Here is a 24,166-nt window from a genome sequence, read left to right as displayed (position 1 = left end):
ATAATGGTATGGTGTTAATGTTTACCAAGAGAGTAAGCCTACCTCAGAATTGTCTAAAACGAAGTTATTATTATTATTATTATTATTATTATTATTATTATTATTATTATTATTATTATTATTATTATTATTATTATTATTATTATTATTATTATTATTATTATTATTATTATTATTATTATTATTATTATTATACCAGTATTGTGATTGCACTATTTTACTTTATTTTACTTTTTTTGACTACCTGTAATTGCACTGTTTACTACCGTATTTCATAGAGTACTTGGTTTCAATAAATGAACCCAGTACATTTTACTGGGTTCAAACTGACACAAAATGTTGATTTATTCATTATGATCTGTTTGAAAATTAGAAATATAGGCCTCTCTCTTATACATGCCTCCTCCTAATACAAGCCTGGTATCAGCTACAGTTGAAACAAATACAAGCCGGGGTTACTATTAGTATAGAGGAATTACGGTAAGTATGTTTTTAGAGTATAGAGAGCAGTAATTCCTAGAACGCGAGTTATAGGCCCGACGCATTTGATACATAATCGATTGGCGTTTCGTTCCTATACACGCTATATTAAAACATTCAAATGCATATGATCGGTATACATTATGCTCCATCATGCGCGAAGGAAAGGGGGGGGGGGTCGTTTATGATTCCTTGATTGTCAGTAACGGCTTTCTTTAGTACAACATCATACGTTGGTCAGATGGATTGCAATGAAATAAATGGGCAATCGAGCTGGAATTAACGTTAGATTCCTCTTACCTGTGGCAGATGAGTCTGGAGAAAAAATATTCCAATTATTTGATGTCCATCTGCTAGATCCATTTTCCGTTTGTACGACGCAATAAACGCCGAAAGCATATTGATTCTTGTGTCTCGAAAGCGATCAAATGCACTAGAGTGTTTGTCTGGATCCACATAACAAGATAGCTCTGCCCGGAACATTTTCCCCGATGCACAGAGCACCACATCTGGTTTAGAGTGAAGTGCAACTCGCCCAAAATCCACCAGGTGGCGGTATTGAGGCGTTGCAATATCCGACAGAGTCCAGAGTCTCCCGGAGCCTTGCTCGATGAATAATGAATGACGATAGCGAATAAATGAAATAACGATCATAAAAACGAGTAAATTCGTTGTTGGCGTTATTAGATTGGTGGCCAATAATGAGTATACTTGTTTTTGGCGCAGAAACGGTTAATTCCAGTAAGGCCAAATGACTTGTTTTGACGAATTTCACCTACAATGAAGAATGATCAAATATAAGTTCTATGAGGTTGTTCTCAGCAGATGGATGACAAGTAGGGATGTCGGAAAATATCGGTATCGGTTTTACATTTATTTAACCTTTATTTACCCAGGCAAGCAAGTAAGAACCAATTCTTATTTTATTTATTGTCAAAAGTATGCATGTTTGTTTAATTCAACAACAAGAGATATGTAATGTTAATTTTTACTTTTTTAATGATCATATTTTGCACAGATAATGCTTACATTTAGAAAGCCTTTTGAATGCATCCAGTGAAATTATTATTTACCTGAAATTATTCTGTTTTTTTGGGGGGAAACCCTGCATATATCAGTATCGGTTGATATCGGTATCGGAAATTAAGAGTTGGACAATATCGGAATATCGGTATCGGTAAAAAAGCCAATATCGAGCATCCCTAATCACAAGCTATGAACTTCAGCATTTGATAGCCTTTTTCTTGAAGCAGGCACTGTGGAACGTGACTCTGGGCCAATCTCGGTTCATTAAATGTTAAACTGGCAACTGACTGGTAGCCACACCTGATTCTATCCATAAATGACTGCAAAATGAGGATTTGGATCAAGGATGCAGGAATAAGAAATTTTTACATGGATTTTCTGTGCGGGACAGACTAAATACATCCAGGGATGCTGGAGTTTGACAGTTGCTCACATGAAAGCAGCACCAAGCGGCAAGCGCCTTAGGCCATAATTATTCAGGTGATGCTACACACACTAGCTACCTTCACCTGCAAAGAAATAATGCAACTTGTGTTCTTCCTTGTGAGAATGACTTGATTATGCTGCTATATTATACAGGGCTCGACAGTGAGCATTTGCGACAAAAAATAGATGTGTGTGAACCAGACAAATTATTTAGGAACACGTGTGCAAGTGAAGATGACATCTTACAAGCTGACACTTCAATGATCTTTTTTCTCCCGCTGCATGTAGGTCAGTGGCTGCATTGAGCAAAAATAACTACCAAGTAGGGTTGCCGCGCTGATGTGAAATCTCCCATTAACACATTGGTCGCCAAGAACGAGTTACGCCGTTTTTGCCCCGCCATGCGTTGAACGCCAAGAACGACTTACGCCGTTTTTGGGATCAATATTAAATTTTTTCGCCATTGCATTCATAATTCATCCAGCCAACCTCCGGACAGCAGTGGGACCCTGTATGAGATTGCAACGCCTCAATACCGCCGCCTGGTGGATGGTCGGGCGAGTTACACTCTCGCCAAAACCGGAAGTGCCGATCGGTGCGTCGAGGAAATCCCTCCGGCAGTGATATCTTGTTACGTGGATCCAGACAAACACTATAATGCATTTGGATCGCTTTCTAAACTTAATAATCTATATGATTTCGGCGTTTATTGCGCCATACAAACCGGAAATGGATCTAGGAGATCGGCGTCAAATTATTGGGATCTTTTTCCTCCAGTCTCATCGGCGAACGGTAAGAGGACACTAACGTTATTTTCAGCCTGATTGTTTATTAATTTCACTGCAAACCATCTGATCAATATATCAACCCATACTAAAGCGGTTACTGACGATCAAGGAATTATAAACAACCCCCCCCTTTCCTTCACGCATGATTAAGCATAATGTATACCGATCATATACATTTGAATTTTTTAATATAGCGTGTATAGGAAAGAAACGCCAATCGATAATCTATCATATGCTTCAGGGCCTATAACTACTGTTTTTGGAATTACAGCAGAAAAGATTAAAAACATACTTATATTCTCGACGCTATTAACACAACAATGCATTATTATTATTATTATTATTAACAATGTATGAATGAAAATATATAACGTTCCCACATCCTGAACGATAGATAATCGATGTTGAATGGGCCATAGTAATGTCAATATAGCAATACAATTTAAAATGTTATAGCCCTGTAAAGAAGGTAAACATCTCTATAAGCTTTCAACGGTGGCTGACTGGGTACTTTGATGGGCACAACCCCCGGCGCCCAATGTGTTAATAATGAACTCACGACAACACCGCTGATACCGGACATTTTACAAAATAACACTCAATATCTGTAGAGCTTACTTTGATATTTGAAGTTATGTGGCTACATTGATCTGTCCGTCTGTTTTTGATAATTTTTCAATGAGGAGTATCCATTTGTTGTCCAGATGTTATAGACCAACGGACAGTAATACCTTTAGTACATTTTCAATCAAGTTCACCTCCAGTTCAACTCTTTTCACGTTAGCACAGAAATAGTGTGTGTGTGTGCTTTTTATATCCTGGAAGCAGATACTGTATGTTATCATACTGTCTGCCTAATTGTGTTGTAAGCTCCAACTTGGCTGTCAGTTCATCAGTTCATTGACGGATCAATGTAGCTGTTATTTAGCACATCACACAAACATACTTTTGCTGGTCTGGTCCTCTGAGCTCCTCTCCAGTCGAGCTGCTGCAGGGTTTAAATCTGAAATATTGCCAAATGTTCCGCCATCATTGTGTCACCTCTCTAGAGCCTTTTCTCTCTGCTTCATGTAAAATCTACTCTACAAGTGAAAGTGAAACTTAAGCTACTCTGTACTGCGACACTGTTGCACAGGCCTAAGCTCTGCTATCCGTTTTATATCTATTAAAAAAATATATATATATTTATGCTTTTTGTATCCATACAAATCATATTGAAGTTTTGTAATATTGAATCCTATGCATGTGTGATTTGATCTGTAGATTCAAAGTATAAAGAAAATGTGTGTGTGGTGCGTCTGCATGCATGCATGGGTGTCTATCATTGTGTGTGTGTTGAGTAGCAAGAAGATGGCTGCCGCTGCTTATACTGTATACACTCAGATTGCCATTTGAATCCTGTGTGTGTGCACGCGCTCATGACCCTCTCTCTCTCTCTCCCCCCCAGCCTGGTGTATGTGTGTCTCTGGTCAACCCTCAGCCATCCAACGGCATGTTCTCCACCAGAGTAGACATCCGACAGGGCGACAGCAGAGACAGCATCGTACGCAGACTCGCCAAGGGCAACAGACTCATCAAAGGTTAGTAGAAAGCGGTCCCTCAAACTACAGTTCTATAGGCCTCTGGTAGAGATAAACTATAAAAGTGTTGATCGATACAGAGTATCGATTCAATGTAGAGTATTGACCTGTCTCAAACCCCGCCCTTGTCCGATGGAAGCAGTTGTGATTGGAGGATCAAGAAAAGAAGGTGGAGCTTGACATACTGTAGGTCAATTAGGATGTTTTAATGAGCCTTAGTATGGCTTGAGACGGGTTGCTTCTTCACTGTCTTTCTTACCTCTATATCCTCCTCCCTCTCATCATCCTCATCCTCCCTCTCATCATCCTCATCCTCCCTCTCTTCATCCTCATCCTCTCTACATCCTCATCCTCCCTCTCATCATCCTCATCCTCCCTCTCTTCATCCTCATCCTCTCTCTCATCATCCTCATCCTCCCTCTCTACATCCTCATCCTCCCTCTCATCATCCTCATCCTCCCTCTCTACATCCTCATCCTCCCTCTCATCATCCTCATCCTCCCTCTCATCATCCTCATCCTCCCTCTCTACATCCTCATCCTCCCTCTCATCATCCTCATCCTCCCTCTCTTCATCCTCATCCTCCCTCTCATCATCCTCATCCTCTCTCTACATCCTCATCCTCCCTCTCATCATCCTCATCCTCCCTCTCTTCATCCTCATCCTCCCTCTCATCATCCTCATCCTCCCTCTCTTCATCCTCATCCTCCCTCTCATCATCCTCATCCTCCCTCTCTACATCCTCATCCATCTCCTCCTCTCTCTCATCATCATCCCTCTCATCCTCTCTCTCATCCTCCTCCCTCTCATCCTCTCTCTACATCCTCCTCCCTCTCATCCTCTCTCTCTACATCCTCCTCTCTCTACATCCTCCTCCCTCTCATCCTCCTCTCTCTACATCATCATCCCTCTCATCCTCTCTCATCCTCCTCCCTCTCATCCTCTCTCTCTACATCCTCCTCCCTCTCATCCTCTCTCTCTACATCCTCCTCCCTCTCATCCTCTCTCTACATCCTCCTCCCTCTCATCCTCATCCTCTCTACATCCTCATCCCTCTCATCCTCCTCCCTCTACGTCCTCCTCCCTCTCATCCTCCTCTCTCTACATCCTCCTCTCTCTACATCCTCCTCTCTCTACATCCTCCTCCCTCTCATCCTCTCTCTCTACATCCTCCTCCCTCTCATCCTCCTCTCTCTACATCCTCCTCCCTCTCATCCTCTCTCTCTACATCCTCCTCCCTCTCATCCTCCTCTCTCTACATCCTCCTCTCTCTACATCCTCCTCTCTCTCATCCTCTCTCTCTACATCCTCCTCCCTCTCATCCTCCTCCCTCTCATCCTCCTCCCTCTACGTCCTCCTCCCTCTCATCCTCCTCCCTCTACGTAGTCCTCCCTCTCATCCTCCTCTCTCTACGTCCTCCTCCCTCTCATCCTCCTCTCTCTACGTCCTCCCTCTCATCCTCCTCTCTCTATATCCTCCTCCCTCTCATCCTCATCCCTCTACGTCCTCCTCTCTCTACATCCTCATCCCTCTCATCCTCTCTCTCTACGTCATCCTCCCTCTCTCTCATCCTCCCTCTCTACATCCTCCTCTCTCTACATCCTCCTCCCTCTACGTCCTCCTCCCTCTCATCCTCCCTCTCTACGTCCTCCTCCCTCTCATCCTCCTCTCTCTACGTCCTCCTCCCTCTCATCCTCCTCTCTCTACGTCCTCCTCCCTCTACGTCCTCCTCCCTCTCATCCTCCTCTCTCTACGTCCTCCTCCCTCTCATCCTCCTCTCTCTACATCCTCCTCCCTCTACGTCCTCCTCCCTCTCATCCTCCTCTCTCTACGTCCTCCTCCCTCTACATCCTCCTCTCTCTACGTCCTCCTCCCTCTCATCCTCCTCTCTCTACATCCTCCTCCCTCTACGTCCTCCTCCCTCTCATCCTCCTCTCTCTACATCCTCCTCCCTCTACATCCTCCTCTCTCTACATCCTCCTCTCTCTATGTCCTCCTCCCTCTCATCCTCCTCCCTCTACGTCCTCCTCCCTCTCATCCTCCTCTCTCTACATCCTCCTCCCTCTACGTCCTCCTCCCTCTCATCCTCCTCTCTCTACATCCTCCTCCCTCTACGTCCTCCTCTCTCTACATCCTCCTCTCTCTACGTCCTCCTCCCTCTCATCCTCCTCCCTCTCATCCTCCTCCCTCTCATCCTCCTCTCTCTACATCCTCCTCCCTCTACGTCCTCCTCCCTCTACATCCTCCTCTCTCTACATCCTCCTCCCTCTACATCCTCCTCTCTCTACATCCTCCTCCCTCTACATCCTCCTCTCTCTACGTCCTCCTCCCTCTACATCCTCCTCTCTCTACATCCTCCTCCCTCTACATCCTCCTCTCTCTACGTCCTCCTCCCTCTCATCCTCCTCCCTCTCATCCTCCTCCCTCTCATCCTCCTCTCTCTACATCCTCCTCTCTCTACATCCTCCTCTCTCTACATCCTCCTCCCTCTACATCCTCTCTCTCTACATCCTCCTCCCTCTCATCCTCCTCCCTCTACGTCCTCCTCCCTCTACGTCCTCCTCTCTCTACATCCTCCTCCTCTCATCCTCCTCTCTACATCCTCCTCTCTCTACATCCTCCTCTCTCTACATCCTCCTCCTCTCATCCTCCTCTCTCTACATCATCCTCCCTCTACATCCTCTCTCTACATCCTCCTCTCTCTACATCCTCATCCTCTCTACATCCTCCTCTCTACATCCTCCTCTCTCTACATCCTCCTCTCTCTACATCCTCCTCTCTCTACATCCTCCTCCTCTCATCCTCCTCTCTCTACATCATCCTCCCTCTACATCCTCTCTCTACATCCTCCTCTCTCTACATCCTCATCCTCTCTACATCCTCCTCTCTACATCCTCCTCTCTCTACATCCTCCTCTCTCTACATCCTCCTCTCTCTACATCCTCCTCTCTCTACATCCTCCTCTCTCTACATCCTCCTCTCTCTACATCCTCCTCTCTCTACATCCTCCTCTCTCTACATCCTCCTCTCTCTACATCCTCCTCTCTCTACATCCTCCTCTCTCTACATCCTCCTCTCTCTACATCCTCCTCTCTCTACATCCTCCTCTCTCTACATCCTCCTCTCTCTACATCCTCCTCTCTCTACATCCTCCTCTCTCTACATCCTCCTCTCTCTACATCCTAGGTAATTTCAATACAGCTATTGCTGTTTTCAATGAAAGTGAATTACGTCTATTCCCTTCTCACACCACAATAATATGTGTAATGTCAGTGGGCACTTCTTCTCCCCTTCCTTTCTTCCTTCCTTCCTTCCTTCCTTCCTTCCTTCCTTCCTTCCTTCCTTCCTTCCTTCCTTCCTTCCTTCCTTCCTTCCTTCCTTCCTTCCTTCCTTCCTTCCTCCCTCCCTCCCTCCCTCCCTCCCTCCCTCCCTCCCTCCCTTCCTTCCTTCCTGCTGGTTACAGCTAACCTTCTAGTATTTCTACCTACCAGTATTCAGTTTATGTCTGTTGGCATTTATTTAACCTCTTATCTATTGTCTCCCCCTCCTCGTCCTCAGATCTGTCCAGAGTGAGGCTGATGCGGTATGAGGACCCCGTCATGGGGCCTCGCCGGGTGCCCGTCCTGGGGTGCGAGGAGCAAGGCAAGCTGCCCGTCTCCGACACGAGTGTCTTCACCATCAGCCTGGAGGAGAACAAGGTCACCATGGCCGACAACGGGCTCTCAGTGGATATGGGAGACACTCTGGTGTATCTGATCCATTAGAAACACACACACACACACACACACACACACACACACTCTCACACACACACACGTCTGATAGTCACTGACTACTGGAAGGCACTTCGTTTTACGCTTGGGGGGGACAATGTTAGATAAGAAGTTCTTTATTTAAGCCAATGTCTTTCAGCTGTGACAGGGAGCCTGGTATAAAGCCATCGTAGCCAAACCCTGTTTGTTCAAATAAAGGTGTTCTTATCCAGCATTGTCACAGCAAAATAAAGAAATCCTTTAGTCAAGGACAGTCCTAGATGGGACTATGTAGCACAAAGGAAACATTGAGTACAGGATTTCCTACAGTCATGGAGAAAATATATCTTTTTTTGAAAATGGTGTTTCCCAGTCCTGGAAAAGTTCTGTTTTGCAAATATCATGGACATATTATAATCTTGATTTCAGCCAGTCAAATGATACATGTCAAGCTTGGCTGCTGGTGGGGCTAGTTATCTTTGAAGGAATAATACCACAAATAACATATTTCCTGATGACTTAAGATCATGTTGTTGCTTGTCATGGTGAAGCCTGGGACATTCAAATCCACTATTCAACAATATGATGTAGATCTCTTTGTTATGGAACAGTCATGGTATTGTATCGATATGTGTGGTAACTCAGTGTAAACAAAATAAATATTTTTTTTCCCATCCAACCTTGTATATAGAATAACCCATAGAAATAGATCATATGGGTATTTAATTGTACAGAAGGGAAGGAGAACCTGTCTGACTGTGTGTGTTCATTATGTCTTGATGGTGTCAGACAGGAATCTACAAAAGTATTGATGTATGACTGACACACACACACATATACAGGTGAGGGCCTGTTCAGTAGTAAATGACTTGTGAAAGATTCAGAGATGCTCAGAGGTTGTGAGATGCTCTGATGTAGACATAGATCATCTTGAAGCTGTACGACATTGATGCAACACACGGCATCGATTTAGGTGAAGACGGAATACGCGGTCATGCCACAATGTTCCAGGGAGGTGTGTGTATGTAAATGTGTTCCATCTCTGTGTTTCTATACCTACGTCACCTGCTACCAAGCCCCTGTATAAGCTATGTTTCTGTATTTGAATATTTCATAGCTTTCCCCCTGCTGAACGGTGGCCTAAGGGAATTATCCTGAGCAAGGAGAAATGGGACCTGAAATTGCCCGCTTCCATCTTCTCTCCCCGTGTGAAAACCACTCTCAGCTCTGCACCGCAAACTCCAGGGTTTGATAATCAACGCCACACTCTTCAAAAATACGTGTTGGAATAACACAGGGTGTCGTCGTCCCAAGCTGAAACCTGTACAGATGCATTAAGAAGTGCCAGGACTTGGTTTTTTTTGTGTCGCTATTAATTAACACATGTTGTTTTTACAACACAACCGTAACAAATCTGTATGTGTTTTAGTTAGGGACGAGGCATAATTTTAAGTCTTGACGTAACCTTTTCTATTGGAGACACACGGGCCAATCCGCCTTACCACCGGTCTTTTTTTTTTTTTTTTTACTTTATTTTTTAGCGTTTATCGCTTTTCTGGTCAAGCATGACCGACAGTTGCAGGGTGAAACGGGAGAGAGAGCAGGGGGAGACATTCGGCAAATGACGGCGAGTCCGGGAATCGAACTCGGAGTCAACCAGATCCGTGACGCAGCACGGAGTCCCGCGCGAGCGCGGTAACATGGTGTGCTACTGGAGCACCCCTCCACCGGTCTTTCTATTACGCTAGCTTACAAAGTCACTGTGTCCCGTCGACGGCAGAGATGGCTTCATGACGGGGGAAATAAAAATGCAATATATGTTGTTCTTAGGGATGCCCCGATCACGTTTTTTGCCACCGATACGATCACTGATTGTCTATGAGCCATATCGGCCGATACCGATCGTTTTTGGTTTTATAAAAAATAGTCAGCGAGTGAAAACTCCGCTGATAATTGGATCATGTTTTTCAATCGGTTTTCACGATCGGCGAAAATAAAGCATTATCGGAATTCACCGATCTCATATTTATACTGAATATCGGCCGATACCGATCGCTGGCCGATCGATCGGGGCATCCCATACGCTTTGCGTCCGGCATGGATGGGAGTTGTGAGTGTGGAACAAGTGTGTGTCGCCCGTGTGCTGCGTGGGTACTTGGACCCCAGCTCTGGGTCTGGGTTCTGCGTGGGTACTTGGACCCCAGCTCTGGGTCTGGGTTCTGCATGGGTACTTGGACCCCAGCTCTGGGTCTGGGTTCTGCGTGGGTACTTGGACCCCAGCTCTGGGTCTGGGTTCTGCATGGGTACTTGGACCCCAGCTCTGGGTCTGGGTTCTGCGTGGGTACTTGGACCCCAGCTCTGGGTTCTGCGTGGGTACCTGGTGCGGCGGATTATTCTCTTTAAGTCTTTGAGGAGATGCACCCTTGGCAGGCGCTGGGATCAGGAACACCGTGAATAAAGAACAAAGAACAAAGAAGCTTCTCCGCTCCAGCACCTGTTTCCTTGGACTACATGCGACTGAGCTGAGCTATGTTCAGTAAGCAAGTGTTGGAACAGAAGAGAGAGAGAGAGTGTGTGTCTGTCTGTGTGTGTGTGTGTGCGCGCAAGTTGTTTGTTCTTTATTCATGGTTCTTAAAAGTCTTGACGTTTGCTTTTCCTAATATGTGAAACGTCTGGTTGGGTCTCCTCCTGCCAGCGTTGCACAAACTTGGCCTGTTCTTTTCAGTCTGAAATTGACTGGGAATTAGTGGCGTGAGCTTCTCGTGAGTGGCTACAAGTCTGTTTGATCCTGTCAATGAGGAAGGATGGAATAAAAGCTCTGAAACCCAGAACATCCCATTTCCCATTTTGATCTTCCTCTTCTTGCTGCATATGTGCGCAGAGAGAGAAACATGTATCTGTCCGAATGTATTGACGACAATGTGTCACATACTGTATTTCCGCCAAATGATTTGTCAAACAACTCGTCTGTACAACTTTTCTCTTTTCTAGCAGTGGGGGGGGGGGGGGGGGGATTGGTTGTTGGGCTTGTGCTTTTCCAATTAAATAATAAAACATGAAATATTCAGTTTGTGTGTCTCGTCTCTCTTCTCTGCTCCATTTTTGTTGAGCGGCGTGAATAAGCCAATAGTCAGACCTCTCACAGAGCTCGTCATGTTTTCTGTGAATTATTTGGACCCTCCGCTGCTATTATTGTGCGGATAGTGCAGTCAATCTTGTGGAATCTTCTCAATGAGAAGGAAGAGGAAGTGTGTTGATTGGGAGTGTGTGTATGTGTAAGATGTAAATAAAATGTTTTAGAAATTATGTATATCGTTATTTATTTAGTGTATATATATATTACATATTTATAGGTATATTTATATAAATGTATTGGATTGTATAGAGAGATACCGCGTTTATACATATAATAAACAATAGATTAAATTCTAATTTGTGATAGTTAAAAAGATGTAGAAATTTGTAAAAGTGTATACTTCCTACTCCTTTTTCAAACACTAAACTATGATTTGTTTATGTTTCTCTTTTTTATTATTATTATTATTATCTTTTGTATATGTCAAATGAACAGATATATTTTTGTTTTTAATACTTCGAAAAAAAATCTTTCATTCATTCATGTGTAGAAAGCTTGTCCCAAAAGGGGACTTTGCAGCAAGGAGTACTTTTACACTGGTAGAGATTCTGAAACAACGTGTACAGTAAAATAAAATATTTAGCAGTTGTCAAGGAGGACGACCAATCAGAAGGCATAGTGTTCTCATTGTACGTCATGCCTTTTCTACCAATATGGAACGTTGCCATAACCACGGCTCATTATCATAAGCCACAGATCTCATTTAATGATAAGGGCCTGTAATTAGACTCAACGATCACCTGTTGTCACCAAAATGTGAATCAGTACCCACCTTCAAAACCGCTCTCAAAGAGCACCTACGGGAGGCTGCAATTCTAAACTGGCCCCCGTAAATGTCAACCCCCCTCCTAATGTGTTCCCTCCCCCTTGTATGTATATATTTACTGTTAGGATCTGTTTAACAGTACTGTATATTTGCATACCTTGTATGTCACAAATGTAACAGTACTGTATATCTCTATGTCATAAATGTCACGATTAGATTTGATTATTATATCTGTATGTTGTGTATGTCATTAATGTCATTATGAATTGAAAATGGGGGACCCTGATGTAAACAAGACCAACGTCTTTCTCTGGTCTGCAATTGTGTATATTGAGCTGTACTGTATTGTACGGTACCCATTCTGAAATCTGTTAAAGAACGTTTTCAATCAATCAATCTGTTTGCCTACCAAGATGTCTGTGCTGATCATGTAACGGAATACTGTGATTACCAAAGAAACTGGCGATATACTCCCTAAGTGAAAAGGTGGTGAAATTAAATAATTATTAGTAATCGCTAATAACGATGGACCCAAATGGAATACAACAAATATCCATGGAATTATACACCCACTCGCTAAGTGTAACGGTTGTGAAATTAAGTCATTCATTGTAATGGTTAAAATTAATTGGACCCTCTTGATCAGCTTTAAAGTGTTGATGATGAATATCTCAAATCTACTCTGACCATCCTCAAATCGAAAAATAATTGTCCCAGGTCTGTGTTAAGCAATTAGAAAAGCACTTTAACTTGTGTTGACTTTTGAAGACTTAAGTTTATCTATACTGTATATGTGTAGTGTGAGTCTCGCCACCTCTTTCTCTATATCTCCCTTCTCTCTCTCACTGTCATGCACGCACACACACACACACACTGTAGAGAGAAACGTGAACATAAAAGGTAACCGTCGAGAGCACAGGAAATGCAGATGGCCACCTCAAAACGTGAAGTGCAACTCTGTGTCACTTTGGTTATGAGATGTGGCGTTCAGTTCCTGGTTCAAACATAGAGGTCTGAAACTTCACTACAGGACTGTTTGTCTTCTTAGGAGGTGAGCGTTTCTAGATGTATTTAACAAATACAGTATTAAGTGAATGTCTTAGAATCGTGTTTTTATAAAGAATGTTAGTTTTAATTTGTAGTTAAATATTAATGATATTGTAGCTAGGGTGACCAGATGCAAAAAGTCCAAAAGCAGGACAACAGTAAGATTTTGGTGGGACAAAGTGGGACAGATAGATAATGTAATTCTTTTTATTAGGATAACTCGTCTTCACCGAATAGATAAAGGTTAAATCAAAATAAATACAAATTAAATACAGAATTATATCTCTCCACATTCATCTTGGCACTGCCAGCCGGCTTGTTACCACCTAACATCTGTTTTAAATATTCAAACTTTATCACTTGACAGGAATGTCTTGTGTTCGATTATTATTATTTTTGCTTCGAAAAGAGGGACATCCTCTCAATATGTGGGACGCGGTCTCAAATGGTGGGACAGTACAACCAAAAGGGGGACACCTGGTCACCCTAATTGTAGCCAAAATGTTTCTGCATTTATAAGATCTAGAAGACATTCTGACTTCTGTGAATCACCGTATAAGAACACCCACTGGTCTGTAGTCTGGCTTGCTGTGTGTGTGTGTGTGTGTGTGTGTACTTGCGTGCAGGTCCATCTTTGCACGTTTCTCCCTCTCCCTGCTCTCTTTTCCTCTCTGCCCCTGTCTGTGATATTATGGTCTATGCCTTGGCCTGCAGCCTTTCCCTGCCAAGCTTAAACCCTCAGGCTGGATTTACTTTCTCTATTAGAGGCTTCACTCTGCTCCAGACAGACCTGCTTGCTCAGACATCATCAGCATTGTGTGAGTGTGAGAGAGAGAGAGAGAGAGAGAGAGAGAGAGAGAGAGAGAGAGAGAGCGAGAGCGAGAGATTGTGTGTGTACAGATGCACACATTTGTGTAATTGTTTTAAGCACATGCATCACTGTCAGATGAGTGTGTATGCTGCATGCACATGCGCTCTCTCGTACACACATGCAGGCATGCATTGATGTAATTATATTAAACATGTCCAATGGTAGATGTGTGTGTGTGCGCACGTGCACTTGTGTATAATGTGTGTGTGTGTGTGTGTCTACATTATGCATGTTTTCATGCTGCATTAGCGAGGGGCAGGGTTTACTGTACGCCTGAGATGCAGGAGAACCACAGCAGTTATCTCCTCCACACAGCCTCCTGGCTGCAGCCCACAGTGCTGCTTTATCTGCTCCAACACACCCATCTCTCTCTCTCTCTCTCTCTCTCTCTCTCTCTCTCTCTCTCTCTCTCTCTCTCTCTCTAACTAGGGCCATCTCACCCAGCCCCCCCCCCTCTCTCTCCTCTGTCCTCCATCACCCTCTCCCCCTCCTCCTCCCCTCCAGTCTGGACACTCACCCCTCTCTATTCTCTCTCGCTCTCTCTCTCTCTCTCTCTCTGTCTCTCTGTCTCGACCTCCTTCCTAAACCATTCTCCCATTCTCCCTTAACCTCCCTCACCATAATACACACACATACACACACACGCGCACACACACACACGCATGCACGCACGCACGCACACACACACACACGCACGCACGCACGCACGCACACACACACGCACGCACGCACGCACGCACGCACGCACGCACGCACACACACACACACACACACACACACACACACACACACACACACACACACACACACACACACACACACACATACGTATACACAGACAGGGAGAAGAAGGAGGAGCATTACCATGGAAGAGATGACAGTTGCAGAGCAGTAAGTTTCTCTTTGACGTTGTCCCTGCGATGTGGTCTTCAGGTCACTGCTGCAGATGATGACAATTCATTATTATAGGAAGCAGCTCGTTCAGAGTCTATACGGGTATCTCGTGTTTTATTATGCTGCTGCTGTAGTCGTGTAATTGGGGTAATTATGAGTTGCTGTTCAAATCTCTATGGTGGATGTCAGCTGAACGCCACAAATTGATATGCTGCGGGGAGACTAGATTTAATTTAATGAAATAAATGAGTTCAAATTTAATTTAGCAACGGATTATAGTATAACACTGCTTACAGTGTAGTACTGGAACACTGAACCAGAAATGTTTTGTTGCAAATGCAAAGCACCTCATAGACAGGCAATGTCTCTCACTCACTCATGCAGCCACTCTGTCCCCAGTGGTGGCACACAGGCAATGCACCGGTTCAGTTTAAGCACCAAGGCTAGTTAACTAGTAGTTTCAGTTTCATGTTCATCTTTCTTTCATTTCAGACCAGGGCCCTTCATCACCAAAGCTCTGGCACCAGTGTTTGAAGAACAGGAAGAGGAGGGATTCGATCACACAGAGGGGGATGATGACTGGAGGTCAGAGAGCATCGCTATGGCGATGGAGCCCGTGCTCACACAGCCCGGCCTCGGTGTCACCACGACAACCATCACCACCATCACACAGACGGGCGGGGACTGGAGCACTGGCCTGTTTGACATCTTTGGAGATATGACTACATGTAAGGGAGCTCTGTCTTTCAGTCCCCCCCCCCCCCCTCTCTCTCTCTCTCTCTCTCTCTCTCTCTCTCTCTCTCTCTCTCTCTCTCTCTATCGCCCTTTCTCACATACACGCATGCACACGCACACTGTCCTAGGCCAAAGTTGGGGACATTGCATCTGAGTTCTGGCCGCGTGAACACTTTGGGCAACCAACATGTACTTCCGCGTTTCTCTGATTGGCCAGCGTTGGCCAGCGCTCTCCTTCGTGAATACCAGCCGCTCTACGCTCGTTTACCCCCTCATGAGTCACGTGAAACACTGCAGACCACTGATTGGGCAGAAGAGAGACGCGTCACTCGTTGGAGGCTCTCCAGAAAAACAGAAAGCCGCCATCTTTAATGTCTCGCATAGTAGGATTTCATTTGCAGCAGGAACAAGTGCAATAAACAAAAAAGGATACAGTCACTGTGTATTCTGCCTCATTTATTGATGAAACAAAACCGACATAAACACAATTTGCCACCGAGCGGAGAGTTTAGTCTCACAAAAAGATAGCTCACTTGTTAAGCTTGTTGTTGTTGTTAGGTTAGGTGCTAATGTTGTGCTAGACTGGTGCCGTTACAGCTTGTTAGCTTAATGCTAACGTTACCGTTAGCAGATAGACACGAGAGCCTAGGTAACGTACAAAGCAATGAGAGGTAGTGTTAGCAGAATAGACACAACGAGAGTCTCGTTAATGTTATTATTGATTGAATGAAAACTGTGTTTTACTCTGGCTTGCACCTAGCTCGCGGACATAGCTATGCTGGAGCTCTCAGCTGTTGTACACAGGGAGACAAGTACGAAATGCGCGAAATGCGCATGCGCGCGTTACCGGCGTAGGGCGTAGAGGGCTGGCCGATCGCTGGCCAATCAGAGAAACGCGGAAGTACATGTTGGTTGCCGAAAGTGTTCACGCGTTCTGGCCGGGTTTGCGAGTGAACTGAGAAGCTTAAGATGGGCAGCAAACGGCAGAACGTTTTAATCCAAACCACAACATGCAAAAGGGCAAAATGGTTGACCTATTTCTAGCACACAATCATTGTCCTCCAGCAATTTAAGATAAGATGATCATTTATTAATCCCCTTGGGGAAAGTCTCTAGTTCTCAAGTCCCGAGTTCTGACAGTGATAGTTCTGGCAGCAGAGCCGGCCAGAAACAGCTGGCAGGTCGTGTTACCTGTGAAATGGCTCCAGCGCAGAGTGATACACCGGCTTTTTCTAAGAAACAAAAATAGTGCCAAGTGATATCAGACTTCTAAATGCTGGAGGACAATGATTTTGTGTTAGAAATAGGTAACTCTTTTACCTGCATGTTGTGGTGTGGATTAAAGCCTTTTGGTTTCAAGACCCTGTTTGCCTTCTGGTCGCTCTCCGGCCCCGACCAGAACTCCGACCACGGGACACAGTCAGTAAGCTAAAAGCTTTGCATCCACTACGCTACTGGACAGTATTTCATACAACTTAATGTCCAAAGTCCGGACTATCCCTTTAAAGTTGCTATGTGTAATGTTTAATAATTTGGACACTGTACATGTACACTCAACCACATACAAATAATAAAAAAAAACAGGAGCACCATTTGGACTCACCCATTAAAACATGTGCACAACTTTGTCCTTTTGCCGATAAACTAGCATAAAATAACTGGTTCCACAAAAGCACATTATCCTCAATGTGTGTTTTTTTTTTCAATGATACCTCTATCTTCACCTCTATCCCATACTAAGCCGTCCCAAACTAACCTGTCCCATTATATTAACCAACCCATACTAACCTGTACGATATGTCTTCCTGTAGGCATGCTGGGAGCTGTGGCGCCGTGCTGTTTGGACCTGAGCTTGGCCCATCAGTACGGGGAGTGTCTCTGTCTTCCTCTCCTACCAGGATCAACTTTTGCCATGAGGGTTGGAATCAGAGAGAAATACAAAATGAGGGTGAGTGAGTCAGCGGATGAGTGAGTGAGCGAGTGAGTGAGTGAGTGAGCAAATGAATGGGAATGAGTGAGTATTGGCAAACCTCCTCCAGCGCCCAAGGACCAAACTCTGCACTGTGGGAGATCGGGCTTTTTGCTTTTTCCGCTCCCAGTCTGTGGAATGCTCTCCCTGACCACCTGAGAGCACCACAGACTGTGGATGCCTTCAAGAAGGGCCTCAAAACTCATCTTTTTAATAGAGCCTTTTGTTGATTTTTATCAAATATTTTGCTCCACACAGTTTTATTTATTCTATGTTTCTCTTACTCTGTTACTAGTTTTAGTGTTCTTTCGACTCCTTGCTAGGTCTTGCCTATTTTTTATTCTTTCTTCTTTTACTCTTGCTAGTTTTTATGTTCTTTTAAAATGTAGCGCTTTGAGATTTGCTCCACAATTATAAAGCGCATTACAAATCAAATATACTATTATTATTATTATTATTATTATTATTATTATTATTATTATTATTATTATTATTATTATTATTATTATTATTATTATTATTATTATTATTATTATTATTATTATTATTATTATTATTATTATTATTATTATTATTATTATTATTATTATTATTATTATTATTATTATTATTATTATTATTGCGTGAGTGAGTGAGTGAATCAGTCAGTGAGGGAGTGAGTGAGTGATAATCTGCAGTGTATATGCAAATATCTGTGCAGTCAGTGTTGTTATTTTGAATCAGCAATACTGACACTTCACTCGAGGCTCTACTAAATGAATGTATGGAATAAAGGTCTTGTGTATTTTAGAATATACATATAAGACATGCAACTCTGCTATTGTTTAAGTAAAATAAAACCAAACAGACAAATACAAAACAATCAACATTATGATCAACAAGAACACAAAGTGTCATAGATGCCAAGTATTCATCATGCCCTCCAGGTCCTTTGATTGAACACAAAGTGCAGCGCTCATGAGGCGCCACTAGGGGCAGAGTGGCTAACCATGAGTGAATTCATTTCTGAATGACTGCATGACTGAGATAGTGACGTTGCTGGTCTATGGGGTGCTTTGGCATCTAAAAACATTGATTTTACATGCAATGAGCAATAGTGACCTCTAACTGGAAATGACAGTATCCTTACAAATACACTGTACCTAATGACAGTAGCATTACAAATACACTGTACCTAATGACAGTAGCATTACAAATACACTGTACCTAATGACAGTAGCATTACAAATACACTGTACCTAATGACAGTAGCATTACAGATACACTGTACCTAATGACAGTAGCATTACAAATATACTGTACCTAATGACAGTATTACAGATACACTGTACCTAATGACAGTAGCATTACAGATACACTGTACTTAATGACAGTAGCATTACAGATACACTGTACCTAATGACAGTAGCATTACAGATATACTGTACCTAATGACGGTAGCATTACAGATACACTGTACCTAATGACAGTAGCATTACAGATGCACTGTACCTAATGACAGTAGCATTACAAATAGACTGTACCTAATGACAGTAGCATTACAGATATACTGTACCTAATGACAGTAGCATTACAAATATACTGTACCTAATGACAGTAGCATTACAAATATACTGTACCTAATGACAGTAGCATTACAGATATACTGTACCTAGCATTACAGATATACTGTACCTAATGACAGTAGCATTACAAATATACTGTACCTAATGACAGTAGCATTACAAATACACTGTACCTAATGACAGTAGCATTACAAATATACTGTACCTAATGACAGTAGCATTACAAATACACTGTACCTAATGACAGTAGCATTACAGATACACTGTACCTAATGACAGTAGCATTACAGATACGCTGTACCTAATGACAGTATTACAAATACACTGTACCTAATGACAGTATTACAGATACACTGTACCTAATGACAGTATTACAGATACACTGTACCTAATGACAGTATTACAAATACACTGTACCTAATGACAGTATTACAGATACACTGTACCTAATGACAGTATTACAGATACACTGTACCTAATGACAGTATTACAAATACACTGTACCTAATGACAGTATTACAGATACACTGTACCTAATGACAGTATTACAGATACACTGTACCTAATGACAGTATTACAGATACACTGTACCTAATGACAGTATTACAAATACACTGTACCTAATGACAGTATTACAGATACACTGTACCTAATGACAGTATTACAAATACACTGTACCTAATGACAGTATTACAGATACACTGTACCTAATGACAGTAGCATTACAGATACACTGTACCTAATGACAGTATTACAGATACACTGTACCTAATGACAGTAGCATTACAGATATACTGTACTTAATGACAGTATTACAGATACACTGTACTTAATGACAGTAGCATTACAGATACACTGTACCTAATGACAGTAGCATTACAGATACACTGTACCTAATGACGGTATTACAGATACACTGTACCTAATGACGGTATTACAGATACACTGTACCTAGCATTACAGATATACTGTACCTAATGACAGTAGCATTACAGATATACTGTACCTAATGACAGTAGCATTACAGATACACTGTACCTAATGACGGTGAGTGTGTATTCTCTGCACCACCATTTGCTATGTATGCACAGTATGTATGTCTGTAACAATCAGCATTTGAACATTTGTTGTACTAAAGACTCATGAGTAGACAACGTAAGACATTTACTCTACATGCCTCAAGGCTTCAGAAAACACACATGGCGTCGTGGGAAAACTCTCATCCCTGCTCCCAGATGTAAACACAGGTGTTAACCTCTCCTCCACCGCACAATGTGTGTTTGTTTCCAATGACATTACATGCATTGGAAACAATTGCGTGTGTGTGTGTGTATGTGTGTGTGTGTGTGTGTGTGTGTGTGTGTGTGTGTGTGTGAGTGTGTGCGTGTGCGTGTGTGTGTGTGTGTGTGTGTGTGTGGGATTAAAGGGCAGTATTTGCGAAGACTGGACCACAGTCTACTGCTGCTACCCTCTGGCTGTCTGTCAGATGATTAGAGAGACGAAGAGGAGGATGAAGAGTCAGACGTACCACGTCTCCACCGCCCTGCAGTGCTCCTGAGGAGGCCCCATGCAGAGACTAAACCCAGCCTACCCGATCAAATTCAAAGTTGATGGGAGAGGACAAACTATGACAAAATATAGCAAGGTTCAAAATGTATGTTTTTTTTTGGCCAATAACATGTGAGCATGAGTGCTATATATTGTGGTTATTGGCACCTGTGTGATGCGGTTGTAGGAACGAGGCCACAGCACAGGCCAACAATAAACCACTGTATAGATCTTGAGTATGTTATTGCTTTTAGACACTTTTCTTTTTACATAATCCTTTCAAACATAAGGTTAAACAAAGACCAAAGCTTTATTTTGATCTTCCACCAACAACAATTGCTTGCTCTTATGTCAACAAACGGTTGCTAAGCAATTTTGCTCTTATGTCATGCTCAGGTTGGGATTCCTTTCCACCCTGTATAATGAGTAGGATTAGGTCCTTTGTCTTGGGTCCCTGACTGTGCATTCTATCTAATGAGGGCATTTCTACATCTCCTCATTAACCCTTTCACCGCCGCACTACCAAAAACGGTTAACCCTTTCACTGCGACAATTCACAGAGGGTTAACCCTTTCACTGCCACACGACAGAAGGTTAACCCTTTACTGTCTATCACACAACCGACGTTGTGGGAAATGTGTTTACTGTCTTCTCCAGAGTCGGACAAGAACACAAGTTACCAATTTCCTCTCTGTACGTTTAGTAGAAAGCTATCCGGCTGCAAGGTACAGTACTGCACTACGCATCCGCTTCCATTATTTTGCGCTAATGTAACGGAGGTCCGTGAGTATATCCACAGTCACAATGGACTTCAAGTGTTGTGAATTGACTGTGGCACGTAGCGGTACTGCAAGTAAACTCATCCACCCATAAAAGGCATGCAGACACGTTACCAAAAGGTGGGACAATCCTTTAACACATTGGGCGCCATGGGTTATATCCATCAATATAGCCAGTCTGCCACCGTTGAAAGCCTATGGAAATGTTTACCTTCTTTGCAGGGCTATAACTTTTAAAATTGTATTGCTATATTGACATTACTATGGCCCATTCAACATCGATTATCTATCGTTCAGGATGTGGGAACGTTATATTTTTTCATTCATACATCGTTGTGTTACTAGCATCGAGAATATAAGTATGTTTTTAATCTTTTCTGCTGTAATTCCAAAAACAGTAGTTATAGGCCCTGAAGCATATAGATTATCGATTGGCGTTTCTTTCCTATACACGCTATATACAAAAATTCAAATGTATATGATCGGTATACGTTATGCTTCATCATGCGTGAAGGAAAGGGGGGGGGGTCGTTTATAATTCCTTGATCGTCAGTAACGGCTTTATTTACTATGGGTTGATACGTTGATCAGATGGTTTGCAGTGAAATGAATAAACAATCGGGCTGAAAATAACGTTAGTGTCCTCTTACCGTGCGCCGATGAAACTGGAGGAGAAAGATCCCAATTATTTGACGCCGATCTCCTACATCCATTTCCGGTTTGTATGGTGTAATAAACGCCAAAATCATATGGATTATTACGTTTAGAAAGCTATCCAAATGCACTATAGTGTTTGTCTGGAGTCCCGTAACAAGATGTGACTGCCGGAGGGATTTCCTCGATGCATCGATCGGCACTTCCGGTTTTGGCGAGAGTGTAACTCGCCCGACCATCCACCAGGCAGCGGTATTGAGGCGTTGCAATCTCATACAGGGTCCCGCTGGAGTCCGGAGGTTGGCTGGATGAATTATGAATGCCATGGCGAAAAAATTTAATATTGATCCCAAAAACGGCATACGCCGTTGTTGGCGTTCAACGCATAGCGGGCAAAAATGGCGTAAGTCGTTTTTGGCGACCAATGTGTTAACAGGGGTCGAACTTTAACACAACGCAGAGATGGCAATACGAGCCCGGCTACACTAAGCTGGCTAGCTTGCAGCCGGATAGCTTTCTACGGGGTCATCCCTATGTTCCCCGGGTCCTATGTTCCCCAGGTCCTATGTTCTCCGGGTCCTATGGGTTTGTATATGGATGGGTGGGTGGCTTAGTCTAGTGGTGAGAGCACTTGCCAGTTAGTGGTAGCAACGTTAGCATCTCCCAGTCATATCAGTAGATACAGTTAATGGTAGCAATGTTAGCTTCTCCTAGTCATATCTGTAGATAGTTAGCGGTAGCAAGGTTAGCATCTCCCGGGGAACATAGGACCTTTTTTTTTTGGACTCTGGAGAAGACAGTAAGTATGTGTTAGTAATGTTGGGGTGTTCCTTTAAAATCCCAAAGAATCTATAACGCATGTAATTTAGATGACTTATTTCTGAGAGAAAGAGAGAATATCCAGTTGGTTGGTTAGGGAGGCCGTCTAGTAGTCGAAGGGTTACTGCTTTGGGTCCCAGTACCTATAATGCCAAAGTGCCTCTGAGCAAGGGCACCTAATCCCCACGTATACATCTACCAACCGGCACAAACAAGGGACTAAACACGTTTAGCAATTATGCCACATCAATGTGGAACGCCCTACCCACAGCTGTAAAGGAATGTGAATCACTACCCACTTTCAAAAACACTCTCAAAAAACCTACGGGAGACTGCAATTCGAAACTGGCCCCTACAAATGTCCTAACCCAGTTGTACAGTAAAGACCAAGTATGGCTTTGTCAGTATTCCAATGTACAGTGTCCCCCCCCCCCTACACAACCCCCCCCCCCCCCAACCTCCAATGTACAGCCCCACCCAACCCCACCCCATGTGTCATATATGTTATGATGAATTGAAAATGGGGGACCCTGATGTAAACAAGACGAAAGTCTTTCTCTGGTCTGCATCCCCTTAACAATTGTATGTATTGAGCTGTACTGTACTGTACCCATTCTGCAATCTGTTAATAAACTTTTCAATCAATCAATCAATCAATCAATCAATCAATCAATCAATCAATCAATCAATCAATCAATCAATCAACCTGCTCCAAGGACGGGTCATGAAAATGTGCTGACAATAGCTAAATACTGTGACACAACACAACGGGTAGCTGCTCGCAGTATGTCCAGGTTCAGTTGTATCTGTCTTTGTAAATATAAACCACACAAATCACAATCCAACTCCATTGTATATAAATCATTATAAATCATTTGTTTTTTTGCGAGATCGTGTGAGTGTCAATGGTTTTGAGTATTTTGTGTAGAGGATAAACAAATGTGCCTATTTGGTATGCATAGCCCCAGTCCTCCCACCTGCCTGATAACCCAGCATATAGACCCCGATATCTTGTAGATTCCAGTCCTCCCCCCTGCCTGATAACCCAGCATATAGACCCCGATGTCTTGTAGATTCCAGTCCTACCGCCTGCCTGATAACCCAGCATATAGACCACGATGTCTTGTAGATTCCAGTCCTACCACGGAGTGTGCGGTGATAATAAAACCATTATTTGCATATTTCCATTATTCCTGTCATCATTCGCTTGTCTATCCCGCCTGCAGGCAGTCAATCATGTTATTTATCCAATACTGGTTGTTCCCTGAACCCCAAATGCCAGCCATATGGAAATGTTATTAACACTCAAAGCAGATGGGCCTTCAAAGGCC

At 43.2% G+C, this 24,166-nt stretch overlaps 2 protein-coding genes across 2 annotated transcripts in view; both read left to right on the top strand.

The window, feature by feature from the left end:
- lars1b (leucyl-tRNA synthetase 1b) overlaps positions 1–8,726 on the top strand; it is a 70,189-nt gene extending 61,463 nt beyond the window's left edge. The window contains exons 31-32 of the mRNA XM_084320661.1: positions 4,168–4,300; positions 7,859–8,726. Of these exons, the coding sequence (XP_084176787.1) occupies positions 4,168–4,300; positions 7,859–8,064 (339 nt within the window). The 3' untranslated portion in view covers positions 8,065–8,726. The remainder of the gene's footprint in view (positions 1–4,167; positions 4,301–7,858) is intronic.
- Positions 8,727–14,634: 5,908 nt separating this feature from the next.
- On the top strand, positions 14,635–20,593 carry plac8l1 (PLAC8 like 1; the record flags this gene model as incomplete). Its single annotated transcript, XM_084319629.1, has 4 exons — positions 14,635–14,763; positions 15,259–15,494; positions 17,313–17,449; positions 20,462–20,593. The coding sequence occupies exons 1-4, from the start codon at positions 14,738–14,740 to the stop codon at positions 20,591–20,593; spliced, it is 531 nt and encodes a 176-aa protein (XP_084175755.1). The 5' UTR covers positions 14,635–14,737.
- Between the last annotated feature and the right edge of the window lie 3,573 nt (positions 20,594–24,166).

Source organism: Notolepis coatsorum (assembly GCF_963971535.1).
Source record: "Notolepis coatsorum genome assembly, chromosome: 8".
NCBI classification, from domain to species: domain Eukaryota; kingdom Metazoa; phylum Chordata; class Actinopteri; order Aulopiformes; family Paralepididae; genus Notolepis; species Notolepis coatsorum.
The sequence above is the reverse complement of the archived record's forward strand: the minus strand, read 5'-3'. Positions and strand labels throughout refer to the sequence as shown.